At 34.5% G+C, this 27990-nt stretch overlaps 1 protein-coding gene across 9 annotated transcripts in view; it reads right to left on the bottom strand.

The window, feature by feature from the left end:
- Nucleotides 1-27990, bottom strand: part of FER (FER tyrosine kinase) — a 448497-nt gene that overhangs the window by 335955 nt on the left and 84552 nt on the right. For all 9 annotated transcript variants that reach the window (XR_008679968.2, XM_055387411.2, XM_055387413.2 and 6 more), the window contains 2 exons: nucleotides 27425-27598; nucleotides 24557-24656 (listed from right to left, as the gene is read on the bottom strand). Coding sequence is in view for 8 of the 9 variants with exons in the window: in XM_055387411.2 (XP_055243386.1) it covers nucleotides 24557-24656; nucleotides 27425-27598 (274 nt within the window). In the remaining variant the exon portion in view is untranslated. The remainder of the gene's footprint in view (nucleotides 1-24556; nucleotides 24657-27424; nucleotides 27599-27990) is intronic.

Below are 27990 nucleotides of genomic sequence, written 5' to 3'. Positions count from 1 at the left end.
CATTTAATCTAAATTTTAGTTTCTGATTTTTAAACATAGGAATTAAATTATCTGCCCTTTCTAATTCACTGGGTTGTAATGTAGATTAAATGGCAGAAAACTGACAAAATGCAGTTAATAGCAAAGGCTAAATAAAGCACAGAATCTGGAAAGACAAAAAGAAAATGTTTGTGTTTATATGCTCCTATAAAGCATTTAAAAAAAAAAAAATAGGTATGGCCAGGCACGGTGGCTCACATCTGTAATCCCAGCACTTTGGGGGACTGAGGTGGAAGGATCATGAGGTCAGGAGTTTGAGACCAGCCTGGCCAATATGGTGAAACCCTGTCTCTCTTAAAAAATACAAAAATTAGCTGGGCGTGGTGGTGCGCACCTGTAGTTCCAGCTACTTGGGAGGCTGAGGCAGGACAATCACTGGAACCTGGGAGGTAGAGGTTGCAGTGAGCCGAGATCGCACGACTGCACTCCAGCCTGGGCGACAGAGCGAGACTCTGTCTCAAAATAATAATAATAATAATAATAATAATAATAATAATAGGTATATACATATCTTGCTACTTTTAATAAATTTCCTGGCATAAGAAAATTTATCAAGAAACATTTATTAAACATTTTATGGGTTTTGAACTGTTCAGAGAACTGAAATAGTGATACTTTATTTAAAAATTCAATATAAAACACCTTTAAAAAGCAAGTTCTCAAACTCTGTGTAATATAATTTCCTTGCATATAGTGATTGCTACATTCAATTGACCCATAGTCTTCTAACAACCTGTAAAGTGAATGATGTACCATGTCCAAATCTACATTCCATAATTTCACAATACTGTGAATGAGGGAGTTCTGGGTAGCTGGGATGTGGCAGCAGCATAATTCTGAATCTCCCACATATTACCCAAAAATAGAATAAAGAACAAAATGAAAAACATAACTCATACCCTCAGCATAACAGGCAGAGAAAGTCCAAACTTTAAATTGGCTATGAGTAGAAAAGTAAACACCAAATCTCTACAAATGATCTCTCCCCCTCCCAAAGCGAGCCTTTACGAAGACCAAAGGCTGTTGGGTGGGTTGGTTGGAGGTGGGTGTTGGGGGGTTAGGCAGGGGTGGGGGTGAAGAGAAGAAACAGCAGCATGCTTAAGACTGATCTAAAAACAACCATCAGAAAAAGAAGGTCTGCTCTACTTGTGAAAATACTGAAAAACTGTAGTGGTAGATCACAGCAGTGACAGCAATGTAAGAGTTAAAGAAAGAGGAAGTGAGATACTATGTCTCATCTACCAAATTGAGAAACACTCTGTTGGTGAGGATGTGGAGAAAAAACATTCATACATTTCTAGTAGAAATGCAAATTGGTATAATCCTTATAGAAGGAAATTTGGCAATATCTGACAAAATCACATGAAAGTATACCTTTTAACCCAGCAATCACACTTCTTGGAATTTATATCACACTTTTGGGAATTCATTCCTCCAATCACACACACAAACACACACACATACAAAACACATACATAAGGTTATTTATAGTAGCAGTACATATAATTAGAAAAATCAGAAATAAGCTATATGTCCATATGTAGGAAAGGGCTTAAATAATCTTAAAATAAAGTGGCATGCAGCTGTTGAAAAGAATGAAAAAACTAGCAAGAGACTGTGAGGACAGAAAAAAAAAAAAGAATGAAAAAACTGTCTACCAACTCAAATGTTGTCATTTTCAAGATGCATTATCAATGGAGAAGCAAAGGAAAAAGAATATTATATAATTGTAGTTTTGTGTAAGAAAGAAAGGGAAATAAAAATGATTGAGTTCCCTATATGGTTTTGAACAGTATTAACTTTTGGAATCACTAAAGTTTCACATAGAAATAAATAAACAAAATTAACAAGGATAAGAGGGAGTGGAGAAAATAAAATGAGATACAACAGAAACAAATGAACCAAACTGTATTTCCAGTGAATAACACTAACTACACTAAAAGGAGTAGGGAAGTAACTTTGTAAAAAACTAAGTAACTTTGGAAAACAGTATTTGATTACAATAGAAAGCTAAAGACAAAAAAAGCTTTAAACAAATACCAAACTGTAGTCTTTAAGTTTCATTTTTCAGAGGCATGAGTTAGCAATACTGAAATTACTTTCTGTGTATTCTAGCATTTGAGCAAGGAAGTAAAATATTGTGAATAACAGAAGCTAGGTGTCTCACTGCCAGAGAAAGCAGTTGCAAATATATAAATAGGAAGAGGAGGAATAAACTGTATGGTATTGGACTAGAATTTGAAGTATCAATGTGAACCCCTCAGTGTATCCCTAGACAGACCAACAGATAACAGAAAAAAGCACAGGTGTACATGAGTGTGTATGTGTTGCTTATTTCCTGTGTCTGTCAATTAACAGGACCTAGAATAAGATACTCCACTAGCAATGAGCACACCAATGGCCAGACACTGTTTTCCAAATACAATTCTCCACTAAAAGGAACTAGGGTTTCATAGAGAAATGGAACCTGAGGTAGGAAAAGTATAAGATGAGCCAGAAAATATGTACTCAATAAATGATAGGAATGTGTCAAAAGGACAGAGGAGCCAGTTTGAAGTGGCTCCCACTGGCCAAATCTGAGCATGATAGTTTATCATTATGATAGTATAAAATTATAATCCATGAATAAAAATCAGAATCTGTGAGTTCATTCTAATACATTAAATTAATACATAAATTTAAAAAATAAACAGGAGGGGAAAGCCCTTATATTAAAAACAAATTAATAAATGTAAAAGGAATAATTGAATTAGAAAATTACCATTTCACAACTGCCATAATAATAAATGATTTAGGCAAGAACCATTGATAGACATAAAAACTAGTGGGTGAAAATCTGAAGAGTAATGCCATATTTACATAGCGTCAACGTTTTCCCTACAATACTTATTAACAAAAAGAAAAATGAAAATGTAACATAAGTGTGGAGAAATCAAGCATATACCACCTTACTCCAATGATCAAATTAATATCCAATAATGGGATGAACTGACATCATGGACCTGATATAAAGCACCAACAACAGAACATCATTTCTATGGTATTCCTATGAAAAATAAATATTATGCAGAAAAACAAATCAAGGAATACTCCATAAAATAACTGTTCTATACTGCTCAAAAATGTCAATGTTTTGTGAACCATAAAGACTATTAACTGTTCCAGTGTAAAGGCAACTAAAAAGATATGACAACTGAATAAATATACATTTACGTTTTTATATTTACACATACACCCACATGCATATATATGTATGCACCACATACAGAGACAGAAAAGCATAAAGCAAGTGTGGTAAAATGTGAACATTTGGGAAACATGAGTGAATGGTATATGGGAATTCTTTCTACTGTTCTTTCAACATTTCTCTAGGACTGAAATGATGTTAAAATATAGTTTTCTTAAAAGAAAGCTGTGAAAATTGGATCAAAATTTTAAAGTATCAGAATATTCATTATATCTAAAGAACTGGTATTATTTAACCTACAGATAAGAAACCTCAACAATTTGTTCTTTAAAAATCAAAACACTGATTTCCTAGTTCAGAAAAGAAAATCTAGTTTTAATTTGTATGTCTCCTAGCAGGTATGTTTCCACTACATGTAATATTAATACACAAAGAAGCCACACTGAAAAAAAAAGATTTAACTCTACTTTAGAAGACTAGTCGAGTGTGTGGAAGAACAACATTTACAGAAAATTTAGGGCATTCATCCTTTAAATGTTTATCTACAATCCATGGTGTCCTAGGTTATGTGAGGGATGCACAGTTATAGTCTCTTCCTAAAAGATACTGGATAAGAAAATTAAAATGAAAGCTGACCAAATAGTCATCATGTTAGGATATGACTGTATCAAAAATGTAGAGATCATCATTAATTTAGCATAAACAAACACATACCAACCTCCAACTCCTAATATGTACTATGACACGAAAGGTATCTAATAAGTTGATGAACACACTTAACAAACTGGCTTAAAAGCTACATGTTATGCATAAAATATCTCTTTTCATTGTATACTTAATGGTTTGTACCTTATGATTTTGAAATCTGAACCATATTAGTGTGAAGAGGGAGTCTGTGAACCCCATTTTTAAAAATTACTCTGAAGAGAACTTCCATAAGCTTTCACCAGCATATCTAACCTTTTTATCTGAATTTATATCTCTCCATCTCTCCTAAGCTATTACTATGAATAAACTGTCCTTGTTCAAAGTGAACACTAATCTATTTATTAGGGTACTAGATGTATCCTCTCTCACCTACTGAGGGACATTTCTCCAGCAATTCTTCCTTCATTCCTGCTGCTCAACTGTTTTTCCTTCCCTAGAAGTGCACTTCCATCAGCAAACAAGCTGTAATAGCTCCCAATCTTGGGAAAAAAAAAAAAAATTCCTCCCTTTACTACACTTCTTCCAGTTAATTCCGTATTTCATTCCTCCCCTTTACCGCAAAACTGATACTAGTTATCTCCAGTTTCTTTTTTCTCCTTCTTTCTTAAACCCAGCCCATTTAGGGTTTTCCCTGTACTACTCCACTGAAACTTCTCTTGTCAAAATCACCAATAACCTACACTTTGCTAACTCCAAATCTTAGTCCTCACCTTATGTTTTAGCAGTATTCAACCTAGTTGATCACTTGCTCTTCCTTGAAACCTATCTTCCCACATTTGTCTTCCAGAATAGTACATTCACTTAGTTTTCCTTTTATATTGGTCTTTTGTATTCTTCTTCTTTTTTTTTCTTTTTTCTTTTTTTTTTGCTGGAGTGCAGTGGCGCGATCTTGACTCACTGCAAGCTCCGCCTCCTGGGTTCACACCATTCTCCTGCCTCAGCCTCCCGAGTAGCTGGGTCTACAGGCGCCCACCACCGCGCCCAGCTAATTTTTTGTATTTTTTAGCAGAGACAGGGTTTCACCGTGGTCTTGATCTCCTGACCTTGTCATCTGCCCGCCTCGGCCTCCCAAAGTGCTGGGATTACAGGCGTGAGCCACCGCGCCCGGCCGGTCTTTTGTATTCATTTTAACTCTTTATTTCGCTGACTTCTTAATGTTGGGCTCAGTCTTTGTTAAGACTCTTCTCTTTTTTATCTTCATTTATACTACTGGTAATGTCATAAAATCTCATGGCTTTAAATGACAATTAACATTTCATATTTATAGTTCTACTCCAGACCTCTCCCTGGAACTGCTGAACTAGAGATTTAATTCAACAGTTCCACTTGAGTATCTAATAAGACTCTAAAAACCAGTCTTCCCACATTTTTCCCATTTCAGTTAATAACAATGCCATTCTTCCAGTTGCTCAGGCCAAAAATCTTGGAATCAGTCTTTTCTTCTTTCTCTCACAAACTACATCCAATTCAATGGCAAATCCTCTAGGCTTTTTTTTTTTTTTTTTTTTTGAGACAGGGTCTTGCTGCTCTGTCAGCCCAGCTGGAGTGCAGTGGGGGCAATCTTGGCTCACTGCAACCTCCGCCTCCTGGGTCAGGCAATTCTGGTGCCTCAGCCTCCCTAGTAGCTGGGACTATAGGCGTGTGCCACCAGGGCTGGTTAATTTTTTGTATTTTTAGTAGAGACACGGTTTCACCATGATGGCCAGTGGCCAGGTTGGTCTTGAACTCCTGGCCTCAAGTGATCCATCTGCCTTGGCCTCCCAAAATGCTGGGATTACAGGCATGAGCCACCACGTCCAGCCAGCTCTACTTTCAATATATGGTAGATTTTCATTATTTGTGAAAGCTGTATTCCTGAATTTACCTACTGGGTAAAATTTCTTTAAAACCCCCAAAACAATACATGCATTGCATTCCAGGTCAATTACAGGCATGCCATGTGCAGAGCAGCAAAAAATTTGAGTAAAGGCACAGGTTCTTAGCTGAGGTTGAACAAAGTTAGGCTCCACTTTTTGTTTCAGCTTTCACAACTGTAAACAATTTGCAGTCTATGTGGTGCATTTTTCACATTTTTGTGAATTTTGTTGGTGATTTCACCGTTTGAAACAGCCCTAGTGCCGAAGTCTAATGGTCCTACACTCAAAAAGGCTGTGATGACCCTTAAAGAGAAGATACCTGTACTAGATAAGTTTCATTTAGCCATCAGTTACAGCACCATTGGTTGTGAGTTCAACGTTAAATTAGGTGTCTTTAAATGAAAACATACATAAAATAAAGTTATGTATTGATCAGTTGCTGAAAATGTTGTGTCACTGCTTGCAGGAAACAAACCTTTATGTCCCCTAGGTGAAACAAGTCAGCACTAACTAATTTAATGTACACAGTGACTTTATCAAACTACCATGAATAACAAGAATTAATTGTTTATACAGAATTTGAGCACTTCTCAGCACTTCTTTTGCTACCAACCAGGTCCAAACCAGCATGACCCCTTGCCTTTTAAACTACTGCAACAGCCTGGAAGTAACTGTCTCCTTACTTCTGCCCTTCCTCTCTCATTTCAGACTATTCTCAAAAAGGTTACAACAATTATCCTGTTAAAATGTAAGTTCATTCACGTCACTCCTCTGCTCAAAACACTCCAATGGCTTCCCATCTTACTTGAGTAAAAGTCAGTGTTTTAAAGGAACTACCAAGATCCTACATAATCTATGCATCGCCTGTCAACCACCATCATTCTTCCTCTCTGACCTCATCTCATACCTCCACGCCTCTCTCTTATCAATCTACTCAGTTACAGACAAAAAGGTATCTGTACTGATCTTCAAATATGCCAGAAATGATAAAATCTCAATGACTTTGTTTGGCTATTCCCTCTACCTAGAGTACTCTTTGCTACAGATGATCACACGGTTCACTCCCTGACTTCCTTCATTCTTTATTTAAATGTTTCTTTCTCCATGAGGAATACATGATCATCTTCTCAATACCCAATCTCCCTACCTTGTTTCATTTTTCTCCACGGTATTTATCACCATTTCACATGCTATGTTTCACTTACTTATTTTATGAATCAGCTATCTTCTGCTCTAAAATGTAAGCCTCAAGGAGGCTGGGATTTTTGTATGTATTGTTATCTACAATATCCCAAATTAAGACAGCAGTGACTAACATATAGCAAGAACTCAACAAATAGTTCTTAAATGCATAAATTGAAATAGTTCTTATTTGAAAAAAAAGAAATTTAAACAAATCAATTTTTTAAAAGTTATTGAAATATTATAATTTTACCTTGTGCTGTTTAGATCGTGCTGTTTATATTATCAATACTACCCTCTGATATTTATATCATCTTTTTTAGTAATTAAGTCCAAAACTAATATTGCAAAGAAGCTTACCGATAAAATATAGAAGAAAATTAGCAAAAAGACAGAACTTCTCTTAACTTTTTCATGTGTAGAACTTAGCTTTGTTTACTTATCAAAACTAAGCAAAATATGGACAAATTTAGGAAGTAATACAAAGAATATAAATGAATCATATAGCATATTCCATCCCATATATTTCAGCTTTTAATGAGATTATTATAGCTGTCATTCCAATTTCTGCACAGCTTTAAACCAATGCAAATTAGATTAAAGCTAAGAGTGCCATTACTTTTAATTACCTTGTAAAATTCCTGTCATATTAATGAAATTTCACTTCATACTTTATGCACCAAAAAGCATTCATTCCATAAGTTAGCTGCTGATATATATTAATCACTAAACCCAAAAATAAGTGGAAACCTCTCATTTTCAGGTAGCTTCAGTAGAATTCATGACCAACAACTGTAGCTTGAACTCTACTTTGGCAACTGCCATGTCCAATATGAATTTTTCCATATGTTAAACTGAGAGAGAAATTTGAATTCCAGAATATAAGGACCTCCATATATCACCCAAACATAATTTTGATATTTAAATATCAGCAAAATATACAGATATTGAATAAGAAGGCTAGTTGCCATTCTTGGTGACCTCAAATTGAGGAAATCAACTAAAAGAGCTTTTAAAAAGTCATATCCATTTTTTAAAATGTGGACTTATTTAAACATAAATTTAACCATCTGTCTCAAGGCTGGACTCACTTCAAACTGGTTTTCATAATTAAAGTACTCTACAGAGACAACTCAACAGATCTAATCAATTTTAACTGGCTATAAAATATCACAAACTATTCATAATGCATGAAGAGGCAATTTAAGAAAATCTACTTCCCAATTACAGAAAAATTTACTTTTGAATGAGACTTCTAGCTACTCCCCACAGTTCTAGCAGTAGGTAATCCTCTTACTCTGTCTGCTTAGGGTAAATGACGGCTTATAAATTATCATTGGGTTTACCAATCCCTTAGCATTCTTTTATTTATCATAGAGAAAGGATAATTAGGAAGATAGTTTGTTTCCCCACTTGTGTGATAAAAGAGGGTGAAGAGAACTCCTTTCAAGTGCCTCTAGACTGATTGACATGGGCATGTGTAATGTGGAGTAGCTATCCTGTTTTCTTTCTTTTTCCTGAACATGATGTATGATAAAGCAGAAGCATTCAGACTCCTACTCATGTAAGAGAAAGCCTTATAAATACTATGACGGGTATTTTGAGGCTTGGTAAACATAAAACCGTAGCATAATTCTAGACATACAGAATCAATTAAGTAGGCTATATCTGATTATATAATTACAAGGTAGTTATTTTTAACATCTTTTCTGATACTTCAGAATATCTTTAAGTAAACTATAAAATTTCAAAGCAAAATCACATTTGAAATTATTAAATTCAATACCATACAATTCAATATGGTTTTGCTTACATATTATAAAATTGGCATGCATTATATTTACTCTTAATTTTTGTTTTTGTTTTTGTTTTTTACTTTGAACAAAGTACTACATGGCATCTGCACAAGAACCTGCATGTATATATATAGGTGAAGATGACTGATATGGTTTGGCTTTGTCCCCACCCAAATCTCATGTTGAATTCCCACATGTTGTGGGAGAGACCCACTGGGAGGTAACTGAATCATGGCGGCAGGTCTTTCCCATGGCGTTCTCATGATAGTGAATAAATCTCACGTGAATAAGTCTCATGAGACTGATGGCTTTATAAGGCAGAGTTTCCCTGCCCAATCTCTCTCTTTGCCTGCTGCCATCCATGTAAGACATGACTTGCTCCTCCTTGCCTTCTGCCACGACTGTGAGGCCTCCCTAGTCATATGGAAATGTAAGTCCGTTAAACCTCTTTCTTTTGTAAATTGCCCAGTCTTTATCAGCGGCATGAAAACAGATTAATACAATGATGTACATTATCTACAACATGAACAAGTTGAGGAAATGGTGAGCCCAAAATATCTGGGAATAAATAAACTCATATAACTCTCAGAACAAATTAGGAAGGATGATAAACTCCACTAAGACTCTAAAACTTAGGTTAATGTGTTTTGGTCTTTCATTATCATTAACAGAGTTTAATTTAATTCACGTTCTTCATAGGAAGAAGCAAAACCAACAAAGGCCATGGACACTGAAATCAGACAGATTTGGTTTCAACTATTTCTTTATTCTCCCAATCATGTACTTAAAAACTGTTTGTCTATGAGAAATTTCCAGAGAAACTATCTAACATTGTAAGTGACCATTATTAATTTTTGTGAATACTGTAAAATAACGGTGTAGTAAAATCAATTATGATCTGCCCTAAATAAACAAAATAACTATAATAAATAGAATACACAGATATTCTTTGCAGCATTTCTTCAGAAATCCCTTGACAAGAAAAAAAATAAAAAGTAAATCTTAAAAGTTTATGTTTTTGAATAGAAAAACAAATAGTATTCCAACTTAAAAAAAGAGATAAAACATTTTCCTTTAAGGTTTATATAAAAATTTTTCTCATTTCACATGAGATCAAAAGACAAATCAAGCACAACGACAAATTACTTAAAGGTGTATAGTGATAAACCTAAACTTACTGAATCCCTTGAAAAATCAAGTACTACAAAAGGATTATCTAACTATAGTATACAAAAACTTCAATTATTTAACTTATGCAGAAGAAAAATCAGAAACACCTTAACTGGAATCCTCAGATTAATTTATGAAACAAAATAAACACATGGAAAAGTATATTATAGATATCATATAGAAAAACAGTAGAGGATCATTATAAATTTCAAGAGGAAAAACAAGCTCAAAAAGCACTAATAATATGATTTTTTTTTTTTTTTTGAGACGGAGTCTTCCTCTGTCACCAGGCTAGAGTAGAGTGGCACGATCTAGGCTCACTGCAACCTCCGCCTCCCAGGTCCAAGCAATTCTCCTGCCTCAGCCTCCCAAGTAGCTAGGACTACAGGCGCGCACCACCACGCCCAGCTAATTTTTTTTTTGTATTTTTTAGTAGAGACGGGGTTTCACAATGTTGGCCAGGCTGGTCTTGATCTCTTGACCTCGTGATCCACCCACCTCGGCCTCCCAAAGTGCTGGGATTACAGGCGTGAGCCACCGCGCCTGGCCCTAATAATATGATTTTTAAACTTCCATCATTTCACAAACAAAATTTTATTATTCTTCTCTCTGTCATGAATCAAGGCAATGTTCTACATTTTCTCCTTGGACTAGAAGTCTTATAGCTTTATTAAAAATGTTAATGAGACCCAGTCTAATGAGTTTAAAATTCACAATGTATGGCATCTCATCAAAAGTTATCAGGCATTCAAAGAAGCAAAAATATCTAACCAAAATGAGGGAACAAATCAATCAACTGAAAGTGACTGACACAGATGTTAGAATTGGGTGACAAGGATTTCAAAACAGTTATTATAGTGGTATTCAGTATGTTCAAAAAGTTAAGTAGATATATAAAAGGTTTAAGAAAAGACCCAAATCATACTTGAGGAGGCAAAACCTATACTGCCTGAGATAACAACAACAACAACAACAAAACAAAAAAACAAAAACAACAACAACAACAAAAACCACCACCAGATGGGATTAAAGGCAATTAGGCATTGCAGAAGAAAAGATTACTAAACTGTTACACATAGCCATAGAAACTAACCAAAATGAAACAGAAAAAAAAGACAAGGGGAAAAAAATTATCAGAGCATTAGGAGTCTGTAAAAAAACTACAAGCAGCCTAATATATGTGTAACTGGAGTCTCTGAAAGAAAGCAAAAAGAGAAGGGGAGACAGAAAATATATGTGAAGAAATAATGGCTGAAAGTTTTCCAAATTTGATGAAAACTAAAAACTCAAATACAAGAAGCTCAAAAAATACAAACATAAATTAAAACTTTAATAAAAAACTTACAACAAAGTAAATCACGATCAAATTGCTTAAAACTAATGATAAAAGGAAAATCTTAAAAGCTACCAAAGGAAAATGAAATGTTCAGAGCAACCAAGATAAGGATTAGAGCAGATTTCTCCATGACAAGGCACTGGAGAAACATCTTTAAAAACATAAAGGGGTAAAAATCTATTTAAAAAAAAATTCTATACTCCCAAAAAATATATTTTAAAATGAAAGTGAAATAAATATTTTTTCAGACATACATAGAGAATTGATTACTTGCAGAACTACATTACAAGAAATGTTAAAAGTAAGCCATTCAGGCAAAAGTAAAATGATACCATATAGAAATAGAGACATAGATAAATAAACAAAGAATGCTGGAAAAGGTAAGTACTTGGATAAATATATGAAATATTTTATTATTGAAGATAATTTACTATTTAAACAAAACAAAAACAATGTAGTGTGTAGTTTGTAACATAAGCAAAAGTAAAATATATAAAATATATCACAATAATAGCACAAAGACAGGAAAGGGAGAAACAGAACTATCCTACTGTAAGATTCCCATGGTATATATACAAAGTGGCATACCAGTTAAAGGTATATTATAGTAAATTACATACAAAATAAAATAAAACATTAGAGCTAACAAATCAGCAGAAGAGATAAGAATCTTCAGAAAAATGTTCAATTAATCCATAGAAAGGTAGAATAAAGGCAAAGTGAAATACAGAATACATGGAACAAAAAGAAAATAAACTGCAAAATGACAGATTAAACCTAACATTATAAAAAGTTACATTTAAATATTGGTCTAAATGCCACTAATTAAAAGGTAGGGATTATCAAGAAACAAAAGAGATAACTATATGCTGTTTACAAGAGATGCATTTCAGAAATAAAGACTGAAACTGGTTAAAGTATGAAAAAAGAATATAGATAGGTCAGATGTGGTGGCTCATACCTGTACTCTCAACACCTTGGGAGGCCCAGGGAGGCAGATAACTTGAGCTCAGGGGTTTGAGACTAGCCTAGGGAGCATGGCGAAACCCCATCTCTATAGAAAGTTAGCTGGGCATGGCAGCACATGCTTGTATTCCCAGCTACACAGTCGGCTGAGACAGGAGGATTACTTGAGCCCAGGAGTTCGAGGCTGCAGCGAGCTATGATCGCACCACCACTGCACTCCAACCTGAGCAACAGAGTGAGACCCTGTTGTAAAAAAATAAAATATAAAGTAAAAAAGGAAAAAGAAAAAATAAATAAACACTAATCAAAAGAAAGCTGGAATGGCTACGTTAATATCAAACGGAGTGAATAACAGAGCAAACAATATTATTACCAGGCATAATAAAGGTCATTTCATAATAATAAAGTAGTCAGGTCATCAAAAGAATATAATACTCATAAATGCTTACATACCAATAATAGTTTCAAAACACATAAAGTAAAAACTGATAGAACTACAAGAAGAAATAGACAAATCGACAATTATGGTTGGAAATTTCAATATCCTTCCATCAATAACTGATACAACAGGTAGACAAAAAAATTGTTAAGAACATAATAAATTTGAATAATACTATTAAACAACTGGACCAAGTTGACAATGTAGATCACTCCAAAGAACAATAGAATAATACACATTCTTATCAAGTGCACATAAAGCATTTACCGAAACAGACATTTACTGTCCATAATAAACTATTACATAAATGTAAAAGAAATAAAGTCATAAAAACATTCTCAGACCACAATGAAATTAAATTTTAAAAAATTAAAAAACTCTAGAAAAATGAAAAAACATTAGGAAACTAGACAACATTCTTCTAAATAACCTATGAATCAAAGAAAAACACACACAAAAAAATAATCAAAAAGGAAATTACAAAGCATTTTGACCGGAATAAAAATGAAAACATAATATATAAAATTGAGGGCAAATTGCAAAAAAAAATAGTATTTAAGGAACTTTAGAATACCAAATGCTTGCATTTGAAAAGAATATGGTTCTCAAATCAATGACCTCAGCTTCCACATTAAGAAAAACAGAAAAAGTGCAAACTAAGCCTAAAGCAAGCAGAAGGAAGGAAATAAGGACAAAGCAGAAATTGTTAAAGTAGAAATCACAAAAACAGAAGAAAAAAAACAAAAGCTGGTCTTTGAGAAGATTAATAAGACTGATAAACCTCTAGTCACAATGATCAGGAAACAAGAGAAAAGGTACTAATAAAGGAAATGTCACTACACATTCTATAAATATAAAAAGGTGGTGAGGCCGAGGCGGGCAGATCACAAAGTCAGGAGATCGAGACCATCATGGCTAACATGGTGAAACCTCGTCTCTACTAAAAATACAAAAAAATTAGCCGGGCATGGTGGCAGGTGCCTGTAGTCCCAGCTACTTGGGAGGCTGAGGCAGGAGAATGGCGTGAACCCGGGAGGCAGAGCTTGCAGTGGGCCGTGATCGTGCCACTGCACTCCAGTCTGGGTGTCAGAGCAAGACTGTCTCAAAAAAAATAAATAAAAAATATGTAAATAAAAAGGTGAATAAAGGACTATTATGAACAAATTACTATCAATACATTCTATAACTTATATGAAATGGACAAATTCCTGAAAAGACAACCTACCAAACCTAAAACAAAACGAAACAAACTAAGTAGCCTCATTTTTTTTTCTTCCAGAGACAAGGTCTCACTTTGTCGCCCAGTCTGGAGTACAATGGCATATAACTTCGAACTCATAGGCTCAAGCGATCCTCCCCCTTCTCAGCCTCCCAAGTAGCTGGGACAACCAACACATGCCACCATACTTGGCTAAAATAGCCTATATTGATTACAGAGAGTGAATTTATACTTTAAAAGCTTAACCAAAAAGGAAAAATAAAAACAAGCAGATCCAGATGGTTTCACAAGTGAAGTCTACCAATATTTAAGAAAGAAATAATACTAACTCAATACAAATCTTCCTAGAAAATTGGTGAGAAGGTAATCAGTCTGAGGCCAGCATTATCCTCACATGAAAATGAGACAAAGACATTACAAGAAACATAGACATAGGTGATAAATTATAAGCAAAAACTTAGCAAATCACATCCAACAATTTAAAAAGTAGTAATACATCATGACTAAGAAAATTGTATCCTTAGTCATGACTAGCGAGATTTGATGCAAGGTTGGTGTAATATTTGAAATGTGAAAATCAATCAAAATAACCATATTAACAAACAAAATATGTATCTATTTATCTCAATAGATGCAGAAAGAGCATTTGACAAGATCCAACACCCATTCTAACACAGGAATAGAGAAAAATTACTTCAGTATGATTTTTTTTAGGTCTTTAAAAACTACAGCAAACGTCATACTTGAAGGTGAAAGACTAAATAAATGCTTTACACCTAAGTTCAGGAACAAGGCAAGCCAACATTGTTTGCTCCTCTCACTTCTATTCAATATCATACTGGAGGATCTAGCCAGGGCAATTAGGCAAGAAAAAGAAAAAGAAAAAGGAGAAAAAAAAGGTCACCTAGATTGAAAAGGTAAAAGTAAAACTGTCTTTATACATAGATAACATGATCCTATAAGTATAAAATCCTAAGAAATTCATTTTTAAAAACCAACTAGAGGCCAGGCACGGTGGCTCATGCCTGTAACCCCAGCACTTTGGGAGGCCGAGCAGGCATATCACTTGAGGTCAGGAGTTCAAGACCAGCCTGACCAACATGGTGAAACCCCATCTCTACTGGAAAAATATATATACACAAAAAATAAGCTGGGAGTGGTGGCAGGCACCTGTAGTCCCAGCTACTCAGGAGGCTGAGCCAGGAGAATCGCCTGAACCTGAGAGACAGAGGTTACAGTGAGCCAAGATGGTGCCACTGTACTCCAGCCTGGGCAACAGAGCAAGACACCATGTAAAAAAAACAAAACAAAACAAAACAAAAGTCTACTAGAATTAATAAACAAGTTCAGTAAATCCACAGGATAAAAGTTAATATTCAAAAATCAATTGTGTATATATATATATATATATATATATACCAGCAATGAACAATCCAAAAATGTCATTTTATTTGTAATGGCCCAATACTGGAAACAACCCAAATGCCTATTAACAGGAAAATGGATAAACAAACTGTAGTAGATCCATACAATAGAGTCCTAATGAGCAATTTTAAAAAGTGAATTACTCATACATGCAACAACATGGATGGATTTCAAAGTAACTATTCTGAACAAATTAAGGCAGACAAAATAGAGTGTGTACTGTATGGTTCCTTTTTAAAATATTCTAAGAAATGAAAACCAAACTATACAGTGACAGAAGGCAGTTCAGTAGTTGCCTAGAGATAGAAGATGGAAGATCATAGAGAGGTGGAAGACAGGGATTACAAAAAGGCACTAGGAATTTTTCAGGGGTGAAAGACATGTTCATTATCTTGATTGTAGTAATAATTTCACAGGTGTGTACATATGTCAAAATTTATCAAAATAAATATTTTAAATAGGTGCTGTCTGTTGTATGTTAACTGTATCAAAATGAACCTGTTAAAAAATAAAGAGGGTAAGGGCAATTCTTCTACATGGCAATTAAACACAATATATAATCCTTTATTTGGACCCGGATCCAAAACAAACAAGGTTATATAGGACATTTTTGTAATGAATTTGAAAACAGAATATATATTTAATTTTATTAGTGCATCAAAGTTTAATTTCTTGGGCATATTAAATTGGGGTTGTGTTGGAAAATACAGTTCTTAGAAAATATATGCTTAGGTATTTAAAAGGAAATGTTATGATGTTACAATATACTCTCAAGTGCTTCATCAAAAGAAAACTATATATATGTTCATACATATAGGTTCACACATATATGTTCACACATATATAGGTTCACACATATATAGGTTCACACATATATATAGGTTCACACATATATATAGGTTCACACATATATATAGGTTCACACATATATATATATACATAGAAAGAGGCAAAACAGAGACAGCAGAAGCCTAGTCGTGACAAAATTTTGGCAATTTTTGAATCCAGGTAAAAAGTATGCAAGAGTTCATTATATCATCATTTCAACTTTTCTACGGGCTTAAAAATTTTTTTAATTAAGTAAAAATCTGATTTTATAAAAATTTCAACTTTCAGCCAGGCATGGTGGCTCACACCTGTAATCCTAGCACTTTGGGAGGCCGAGGTGGGTGGATTACGAGGTCAAGAGATAGAGACCATCCTGGCCAACATGGTGAAACCCCGTCTCTACCAAAAATACAAAAATTAGCTGGGTGTGGTGGCGCACACCTGTAGCCCCAGCTACTCAGGAGGCTGAGGAGGAGAGTTACTTGAACCTGGGAGGTGGAGGCTACAGTGACCCGAGATCACACCACTGCACTCCAGCCTGGCAACAGAGCAAGACTCCATCTCGGAAAAAAAAAAAAAAAATTCAACTTTCAATGGCTTGAAGGTAGGGTCCACATCTTTTTCATTTTTATATCTCTGGAATTTACCAAACAAAAGAAATTCTTATTAAATGAGTGACTAAATGAAGGAATTAATACATAAATGTATTAGTATATAAATACAAAATGATAAGGAATAGATTCAGAATAATTTGATATGGAAATAGTTGCCCCAATAAGGATCATGAGACCTTTCTTTCATTTCTTTTTTTGTTTTCCATAGATAGATAGATAGATAGATAGATAGATAGATAGATACACAGACAGACAGACAGACAGACAGACAGACAGACAGACAGATAGATAGATAGATAGATAGATAGATAGATAGATAGATAGATAGATGATGGACTATTACTCAGCCATAAAAAAGGAATGAATTAACAGCATTTGCAGTGACCTGGATGAGACTGGAGACTATTATTCTAAGTGAAGTAATTCAGGAACGGAAAACCTGAGTTATGTTCTCACTGACGTGTGGGGAGCTAAGCTCTGAGGATGCAAAGGCATAAGAATAATACAGTCGACTTTGGGATTTGAGGGGAAGAGTGTGAGGCAGGAGCACTCTGTATACACTCTTATATACACCACAGTTTCTTTATCCACTTGTTTATTGATGGACATTTGGGTTGGTTCCACGATTTTGCAATTGTGAATTATGCTGCTATAAACATGCATGTGCATGTATCTTTTTCATATGACTTCTTTTCCTCTGGGTGGATACCCAGTAGTGGGACTGCTGGATCAAATGGTAGTTCTGCTTTTAGCTCTTTAAGGAATCTCCACTCTGTTTTCCATAGTGGCTGTACTATTTTACATTCCCACCAGCCGTGTAGAAGTGTTCCCTGATTTCCGTATCCACGCCAACATCTATTGTTTTGTTTTGTTTTGTTTTTGTATTATGGCCATTCTTGCAGGAGTAAGGAGGTATCACATTGTGGTTTTGATTTGCATTTCCCTGAAAATTAGCGATGTTGAGCATTTTTTCATAGGTTTCTTACCTATTTGTATATCTTCTTTTGAGAATTGTCTATTCATGTCTATTCATATGCTTAGCCCACTTTTTGATGAGACTGTTAGTTTTTTTCTTACTGATTCGTTGTAGATTCTGGATTTTAGTCCTTTGTTAGGTGTATAGATTGTGAAGATTTCCTCCCACTCTGCTTACTCTGCTGACTGTTCCTTTTGCTGTGCAAAAGCTCTTTAGTTTAATTAGGTCCCAGCTATTTATCTTTGTTTTTATTGTATTTGCTTTTGAGTTTTTGGTCATGAAATACTTGCCTATGCCAACGTCTAGTTTTCTTTCATTTCTTATGGTGACATTCTTTATTTTTATATAATTTTTGTGGAAAAATTCCAACCTATACAAAAGTAGAAAGAATTGTTCAATATCTCCATGTACCTGTCAACTGGTTTGAATGATCAATTCATGTTCAATCATGTTTCATCTATACTTCTATCTATCTACTCCCTATTCTTTAGATAATTTTGAAGCAAACCTCAGATATCACATCACTTCAGCTGTGAATATTTCTGCATTTAATGCAAAAATAAAGAGAACATCAAAAAAATCACAATTTCATTATCAAAGCTATAATATAACAAGATTTCCTTAATATCAAATATCCTGTCTGGGTAAAATTTCTCAGGTTATCTCATAATTTTAATAGTTGACTTTCAAAAAAGGACCTAAACAGCATCTATATAAACACATACAAAAATACTAATCCTTACAAATCCCAGGTACTTACAACATAATTTATTCCCACAACCATCCATCACTTCTTCACTGATAAGATATAGGAAAAAAAGAAAGGAAGGCTGATTATTTTGCACACCATTGGTCCAGAAAGACCTCCCACTTGGCTCTCACTCTCACCTGATGGTACAAAACAGACTGCAGATTCAGCAGCTTCAATACTACTTTGTTACTCCTGACACAAACCTTCACTACTCATGTTTTTAAAATTAATTAACAGACTAAAACCCACATTAGAATTATTTCCCATGAACAACAACAGCATTGATGATAGTCAAAGGGAGTTGTTAAGGCACATCATGGCAAACAGTACCTGAATTCCCCATATTTGCCAGAACCCCCAACAAATCTCTCGATGTCTCCTAAGAGATAAATCTCAGAGTATTATTTATTTCCTAATATATACAATTTAAAAGTTTTTAAAAATCTATTATTTCCTTTATACTACTTAGTGCAGATAAAGGCTTTATGGATTCACAAAACTGTTTTATGGCTAAACCTAACCATGTGTTTAACCCACTAAAGGTATTCGGAATTTAACCTGCAATAGGAAGGTAAAATCTGTGTATTTTGCATTTAAGTACCTGTTATTTTATGCTGATGTCAAGAAACACTTCTAACTGAAATGCGTTCACTACCTAGTAAAGTGACAGCCCTGAGCAAGAGGCTTTCTTTGCTCACTGCTTCAAGCCAGCATTACCTTAAAGAGTTCATGACTTTGGAAAGAGTTAAACGTAAAAAGAGAAGGGTATCAGCAAAGCTTTTGAAATTGTTTTCCCATTTCCAGCTTTTTATTCCCTCTTTACACTGTTCTCTGTTTCCTCCCTCAACCCTCCTTTCTCTTCCCAGTCATCTGCTAGGCTTTTTACAAATGATGGGCTGTTAACGTAATATTGCTACTGGCAAGGATGATCAATGGATGCCAAGCCATTCGATAGAAGGTTGTTGGGGGATAGGTTATTCACACATGCCAATGTATCTCTCCGCAGTTACTTACCAATTACATGGGGTAAAGGTACCTTCACAATGGAGAGATCTGGCAGTCACTACTTAAGAAATCAAACTTGACTGAGCACTAAGAGTAAGACAAGCCAACTTTATGTGCCTCCTGGTAGGATGCAACATAAAGTATACATCGTCATCTATGAAGCAGTCCTGTCAAAAATGTTTGACCTGAATCTAATCAAGCCTCTAGAACTATCCTTAAATTTACAGGAAATATAGGGGATAGATCAGGGACAAGTTAAACAGTAGTCATGAGAATGCAATCAGACAATCCAGCATATGAGAAATTTTACAAGAAAACTGGACTCCTGAAAAAAAAAAGTCATGAGTAAAAAGTAGGAGGACTGTTCTAGAGGAAAAGATTAAGAGTCTACAGACACAACAATCAAATGTGGTATGTTTACTTTGATCGATCCTGGTTCAAAGCAACAACAACGAAGGAAATGATGGACAGAAAAAAAAAAAAAACTATTAGATTGGTGCAAAAGTAATTGTGGTTTTTGACATTATTTTCAATGGTGAAAATAGCAATTACTTTTGCACCAACCTGTATAAGAGACATTCTGGGGAGACCAGAATATGGACCGGATATTAGATGATAATAGAGAATTATTTATTGTTAATTTTATTAGAAATGATAATTGCATTGTGGCTTTTTAGAAGAATGTCTTTATTCTCAGCAGATGCAAGCTAAAGCATTTACCGACCAAGAGTATATGATGCCTGAAACATACATTCAAATGATTCTGCCAATGTGGCAGAAGGTTAATACTTGTTGAATCCAGTATGCATATTCACTGTCCCATCCTTCTAATTTCTACGTTTGTTTTAATTTTTTTTTAAAGATTGGAAAAACTAAAATGAGAGGCTGCTTGTTGGGGCTGGATGAGTAGATATTTTTTTCAATCTGTGTAAATTAAAGTCTCTCCCGATAAATAATCTCATTAACTACTTTTAGAAAATGGCATGGGATGGCCGGACGCGGTGGCTCACGCCTGTAATCCCAGAAGTTTGGGAGGCCAAGGCAGGCGGATCACAAAGTCAGGAGATCGAGACCATCCTGGCTAACACAGTGAAACCCCATCTCTACTAAAAATACAAAAAATTAGCCAGGCGTGATGGCGGGCGCCTGTAGTCCCAGCTACTCCAGAGCCTGAGGCAGGAGAATGGCGTGAATCTGGGAGGCGGAGCTTGCAGTGAGCCGAGATCACGCCACTGCACTCCAGCCTGGGAGGCAGAGCGAGACTCTGTCTCAAAAAAAAAAAAAAAAAAAAAAAAAAGAAAATGGCATGGGGTTGGGGTAGGAGGAATTTCTCTGTGGCTACTTTCTGCTTCCTGCTCTACTTATTCTTTTTAAAAATCCATTGGATATTTACAGATACTTTCCATTCCCTTCTCCTCACTCAGAGCAGACTTCCTTAACCAGCCTACAGGCACTTGACTAGCCTAACTCCTCAAATCTTCTCTTCCTACCTGGACTAACTTGGTTCCTTTTAACTTTTGATTTCACAATCACCTAGAATTCCTTTCATTTTTGGCTAGCCCCAAACTATTACCTTCACCCGATTTGTGGGAGCCACAATCCTTCACCCATGGTTCTTTCTTCTTGGTCAGCTCTTCTTACTTGTTCTGAAGGAACATTTAGAGGCATTTGCATTTTTATTAAATCTAGTAAAGGTGATTTCCCGTCTATAAGAGGCACTGACATGGGCCATGAACAGCTGTGGATATGTATGTGTTTAGTAGTGATGGCAACAGTGATTGGGGGAATCCTTTTACTACCTTTTGTACTTCTTTGTATCAAAGGGTATTTGTATCTAAATGTTTGTTAAGGCAATGAAGGAAAAAAAAAGAAACACCTCCAAGTTACTAACTTCAGCTCAATAGGTTAAAATTATTTTGGTTGTCCTCAGCATGCATTATAAGTAATAATCAATCGACTAATGTTCAAATTAGTCCAAGTCAATTTAAGATAAAATACAATATACATGTGCTCCCTCAACATACCACACAGCAATGAACATTTAATGCTTAAGGTGTATTATTTTTAGAATGTTTAAGGTGTATTATTTTAGAATGTTTAAGGTGTATTATTTTAAGGTGCATTTAATTTTTAGAAAATTAAAATGATGCTAAATTCATATTGCAAATGAATGTTACATTTTACATTATACTAAACATAAACGAGTGTTCCTTTGTATATAAATTTTAACATTCAAAATTTAAAATATCAGTTTAATTTATACAGCAGGGGTCAGGGGTTTGTAGTTTCAGCATTAACGCAGCCTTCCTGCTGGTTTACTACTACTACTACTGCTGAACTCCCAGTTATAGGAACTGAACCCTTGAGTCCAAACCCATTTCTTGATCAAATATAGAATTTATCTTACTATAGGAATTATTTCCAGGCCTTGTTTCCCCAAGGCCTGTCTTCTCTTATTGGATGCTCTATGTTAGATTGGGATTGTAAATAACTTTTCTAAGACCTTCCAATGTCTAAAGTAATGACTCTGGATGCCAGACAAATATCTGAGTAGCTATTGTAAGCACCCCGCAGTCTCTAGGGCCCATTCCAAAAGTGTCCTAATCTGGCCCATGTAGGTGAACTAAGGTTCTGACATAAAGCCTATATATGTGGGAAAAATTTGCCATTACAGCTCGTCATCCTTGTAAAGAGTAAATAACTCCACAAAACTCCTATTTCCATAAAAACAGAAGCAGTTTGAAACATAAATTTTTCAAAAATAAAATTTTATAATTTTTCATTTAAACATGAGTATAAACACAGTTTTGATTATAAAAGAAAAGTTTACCTATCTCTCATGTGTGAAGTGGATATATAAAAGTACTTATTTTAAAAGTAACTATATATTCTGTAGGATTTAATGTGAGAAATCAAATTCTTGAAAACAGAAAAATACTATCATGAATACCTTTAGAAAGACAACTAAGCTTGTATAATTTTTAAAACAGATTCAAATAATTCACTTCTTACAATTTATTACAAGTATGATCTTCAGATTCTCTCGTTGCCTTCTAACTATTAATACAATACTAAATGGTGTTTCATCTGAATCAAGAGTAAAGAATAATGATTTTCCATAATCTTTTCTAATATAAGCATTAGGTACAACAATTAAAACTTTGACATCAGAATTAGATTTTGCTTTTAAAAACATGAACTATATCATTAAAAACAGATATCAAAGACTTGAAAGTAATTATGTATTTCTTTTTCTAACTAATAATTCTCCAACAGATACAAACCTAGTGCGAAATACACAGCATAGCTGGATTACAATATGGTTGCTGTGGGTGAAGTTAGATATGGATATTTGCAATGTAATTTAATTAACTTGAGAATGCTAGCCAGGCATGAAGCAATGAACTTTATAAAATTAACTATTTTGACAGATTAAGAAGTAATGTTTAATGTATAAAGTTATTTTTAAACTATTCTTGATGATTTAGCAAGGGATACCTTGTGAAAAAGCTAGATTTTGCAAGAGAGTGAGACTTGGAGTTCTCAAGTTAGTGAACCAGACTGTAAGCTCCTTGAATGCCTGGCAAATATTGTTTTGAATCTCAGTAACTTAAACATAGCAAGTGCCCAGTAAATATTTCTTGGTTCTCTAAAGCACTCCTAAAATAACAAAGGAATAATAATTAGGTATAGGAAGTTTGAAAATCTATGAAATAATCACACAATGTTGGAACTTAAATCCAGGACTATCTGACTCCAAAGCCTGTGCTCTTTCCACTGTCATTTCTTTTTTTGCTTCACTAAAATAATTTAGATAATTTAAAGATAAAAGCATTTCAAAAGATATATCTACATTAATAGACACCATAATCTCAAAGTCCTGGCTGAGTTACATGACAAATAAGTAAGGAAACTGTGAATATGCATACAACTTCCCTAGTAAATTGGGGGAAGCAGGGAGAGAAGGAGACACAAAGTAAATGTCGGGGTAAGAAGTGGAGGAGGAAGAGAGAGAAGAGGGACAAACAGGGAGACCAAGGGAGAGGAAGGAAGAAGATAAAGAAGAGGGGAAAAGGAGAGAGAAAGGAAGGAGAAGAGAAAGAACTGCATTTAAATCAGTATCACTTCTAGTGTACTGGGAATAACAACAATATTTTCATTGTGCAAGATACAGTCAAATGGAGGAGCTGTTTACTTCATTTACTACGACAAAATAACGAGAATGTTTAACAAATAAAAGATAAAATGTAGAGAAAGATAAATTTAAGAACCAAAATAAAATAGAGATTCTAATAAAGGCTTTATTTAGCTAGAAAGAAAAATAACAAAACAAAAAGAAAAATCCTCCAACTTTTATAAAGAAAAAATGTATAAATATGAGCGGTTTAGGCACATTTAAACATAAGGAAAATATTGCCCAATTATAGCAACAGCCAAAGAAGTTTCTGTTCATAAACTATGCTTAATCTGTACTGAAATCTAACATTTCAAAATTTAGATACAAAATCACCTAAGTACTTAATAAGAAATTATAACCATAAATCTCTGTTTGAAACATAAATAATATGCTTCTCTTTCCATTGATTTTTAAGACTTCTTATGAAAATTTTAGGGCAATATAGACACATAAAATTAAGCTATAAAGAGAACATAATGCTATAAAATGATGTGGTTTTAATGACTTAAATAATAAAGGTAAAAAAGAAGATTTTAAAAGTTTCTAAATAAATATACTCTTATTTTTCTTACTTAAGCACTCTGTAATTAAATAAGTAAATATGATGCAAGAGAGAAAATTTTAAACATCCCTTCAATTCTATTACACATGCTACATAATTCCATTTAGTATGAACTATTCGAAAATACTTTGAGTCATTTAAAGCAATGGAAAATTAGTAAGACTTACTACACAGTTTGACAATTAGCCAATGTGGGTTTATTTCGAGTTTTTTATATGTGAAATGCTCTAAATGGAATTATTCCACTACTTACAAAGATAACTTTCAAACAGTAAGAATAAAAATCACCTAAGTAAACAATTTTTAAAATTTTGCCTTACCTTTAGCTAAAGCTTCTTTATATTTCTCTTTGGCAGAATTCATTTCTTTTATTAGTTGTCTATAGCTGCATTTTAACTTCTCCAATTCTGTTTTGGTAACCTGTCAAAGAAACAAAATGCATAAATGTATTAAATTGTTTAAATTTAAATTGCTCAAGAACTTAAATTCCAAAGTATTAACTGATGTGTATTTTACTACTTACAGGTCAGAGTTGTTCTTTAATATACAACTATAGAAAATAAACTACAAGTATGTTTTAAAAATCAGTACTAAATTCAATAGCATGTGAAAACAAATAAACTTTTTTAAAAGAATAGCAACTCAGGCCAGGCACGGTGGCTCACGCCTGTAACCAGCACTTTGGGAGGCTAAAACAAGCAGATCACTTGGGGTCAGTAATTCACGACCAGCCTGGCCAACACAGCAAAACCCTGTCTCTACCAAAAATACCAAAAAAGGAGCCAGGCTGTGGTGGCGCATGCCTATAATCCCAGCTACTCGGGAGGATGAGGCACAAGAATTGCTCGAACCTGGGAGGCAGAGGTTGCAATGAGCCAAGATCACACCACTGCACTCGAGCCTGGCTGAAACTCGACTAAAAAAAAAAGGGGAGGGGGGGCGCAAACGAAAAATAACACTGCCATTATCTAAAATTTTAAAAAATTAACTTGGTATGTGCAGAAATATTTTCTGTAATTAAACAAACAATTAAAATATTATTTCTATGGAACAATGAAACAAATGCAAGTCCTTGACTGTAGTCAAAAAGTCATTTAAATGCAATTTAAGGAAAAAATATGTGTCCCAGATATTGTCTACAAATCTTCAAATTTGCCATTTGAGAAGATTAAGAAAGAGAAAGCATCAAAACCTTGCAAAAGTGGTTATCAGCAACTTGGAAGATAATCTCAAACCCCTTTTAAAGAAATTCTGTATCACCAATGTTCTTGATGACACAGACGATGACACTGAGTGAATAAACAAAAATAACTACAATATAAATATAAATGAGTTCAAATCATTCTCCATTCAAGAAAAAACTCACTGGTTAACTTTGTAAAACTATTTGGTAAAAGACTGATACCAAACTTTTTTTTTTTTTTTTTGAGACAGAATCTTGCTCTGTTGCCCAGGCTGTTAGGGCAGTGGCATGATCTAGGCTCACTGCAGCCTCTGCCTCCAGTGTTCAAGCAATTCTCATGCCTCAGCCTCCCAAGTGGCTGGGGTTACAGACATGCACCACCGCACCTGGCTAATTTTTGTATTTTTAGTAGAGACGGGGTTTCACCATGTTGCCCAGGCTGGTCTTGAACTCCTGACCTCAGGCGATCTGCCCACCTTGGCCTCCCAAAGTGCTGGGATTACAGGCATGAGCCACCGCACGCAGCCAGAAAACTTTTTTAATAGATTGATCAGGTTGACAACACTGGAACCAATTAGTCAAGTTTCACATAACAAAAAGATAAATCAACATTATATACCTCCTGATATAAAACTGCAAGAAGTGTATACCACCACCTATGATGTATTCTTGCCCCAAATACACAGCCAGAATCTTATCAAGTCTCTAGATTTAAATTCCAATTTACAGAAAAAATTAAAGATGAAGGAATATGTGAAATCACATCATAAGATGCTAACAGAAAAACCCAAAATGAAGGAAATTCAATTATATAGAACAAATTACCTAGTTTCTTCCATAAATAAATGGCATTTTATTAAACACTGTGCAGGAAAGAGAACCTACATATTTTTTAAAAGTATCATTCAAATGCAAGGTATAGATGGTATCTGGATCCTGACTGAAACCAAGCAACCATAAAAAAACATTTAAACAACAACCATTTCAACAAAAAGTATTCGATAACATGAAGGAATTATTATTTTTAGGCAAATTAACGGTATTGTAGTTACAATTTTTTTTTTTTTTTTTTGGAGATGGAGTCTCGCTCTGTTGCCCAAGCTGGAGTGCAGTGGTGCGATCTCCGCTCACTGCAACCTCCACCTTCCAGATTCACGCCATTCTCCTGCCTCAGCCTCCTGAGTAGCTGGGACTACAGGCGCCCGCCAGTACGCCCAGCTAATTTTTTGTATTTTTAGTAGAGACGGGGTTTCACCCTGTTAGCCAGGATGGTCTTGATCTCCTGACCTCGTGATCCGCCTTCCTCGGCCTCCCAAAGTGCTGGGATTACAGGTGTGAGGTACCGCATCTGGCCTGTAGTTACATTTCTAACAAGAACACTTATTTTAGCTATACATTCTAAAATATTTATGGATAAAATGATATCTTTAAAATGATCCAATGTAAAAAAAAAAAAAAAGTGGGTGGGAGTATAGAAAAAACGGTGACTATTCAGGTGATGGGTAGGTGGAAGTTGATTTTACTATCCTCTCTTGTTTTATACATTTACAAATTTCTATAATAAAAATAATTTGAAAAAAGTCATTCAGAAGAGACAGACTCCGAATGTAGGGAAAATGAGGGATACGTAAATTTAAGAATACCAAAAGTAATTCTGCCTGTATTTTCTTTTTTATTTAAGCAAAGTATTAGATAAGACAAATTTATTTTTAAAAGTCTCAAAGAACTATTTCAGTAAATAAAAACTAAAAATCCTAAGTGATAAGAAAGCTTTGTGTCATAGTTTAATTGGGAGCCTCTTTTTTCTTTCGTAGGAGTATATACAGTAACAGTATATCCTATAATCAATGTTTTATGTTCAATAAGATATTACTTATTAGAGACCATAAACCTATTTCTTGTTGGGAAATGATGAATAAACAATTTTTAAAGCCAAATAAGGTAAAATATTTCTGTGAATCTGAAAAACAATTTCAAGAAAGAACTTCAATATGGAAAAACGAACCTTGATCATCTCTGCCTCTATCTGCTGATGAACACCTATGTAACTTTTCTTCACCTGCTGCTTGTCCTTAATCATCATGGTGAGCCTGTGTAAAGGTCCAGAGTTCAAGTCCTCTGCATGTGTCTTCATTATCCTACTAAGTTGTTCTGTCTGCTGAATCATAAGTAGCCAAGACTTAAAAAAAAAAGAAACAAAATTAACATTTGCATTAAAAGTTTCCATTTAGCTGTGCTTTAAGAGTTCAAAACTTTAAATATTTAGTTTTATGTAAATTATTACATTAATATAAAAAATAGGTTTCTGGCAACTGTTCAAAGATCTATGAATGGTTCATATTTAACGTCTTCAACTTCAACTACACATGCTTAAAAATTCTATAATCACAGACAACACAGAAAACTAAGAAAAAGATTAGGGGACTCTTCAAGGGTCCACACTTGCAGTCTTCATTTGATCACTTCTCATTTGTTTTCCAGCACACTGAAATATTGCTCTGCCACACGATTCTAATGTCCCACTATGGTCTTCAGTTCCTAATGGTCAAATGCAACAGACATTGTCCCATC

Source organism: Gorilla gorilla, chromosome 4, assembly GCF_029281585.2.
Source record: "Gorilla gorilla gorilla isolate KB3781 chromosome 4, NHGRI_mGorGor1-v2.1_pri, whole genome shotgun sequence".
Taxonomy (NCBI): Eukaryota; Metazoa; Chordata; class Mammalia; order Primates; family Hominidae; genus Gorilla; species Gorilla gorilla.
This window is presented reverse-complemented; position numbering and strand designations above follow the sequence as displayed.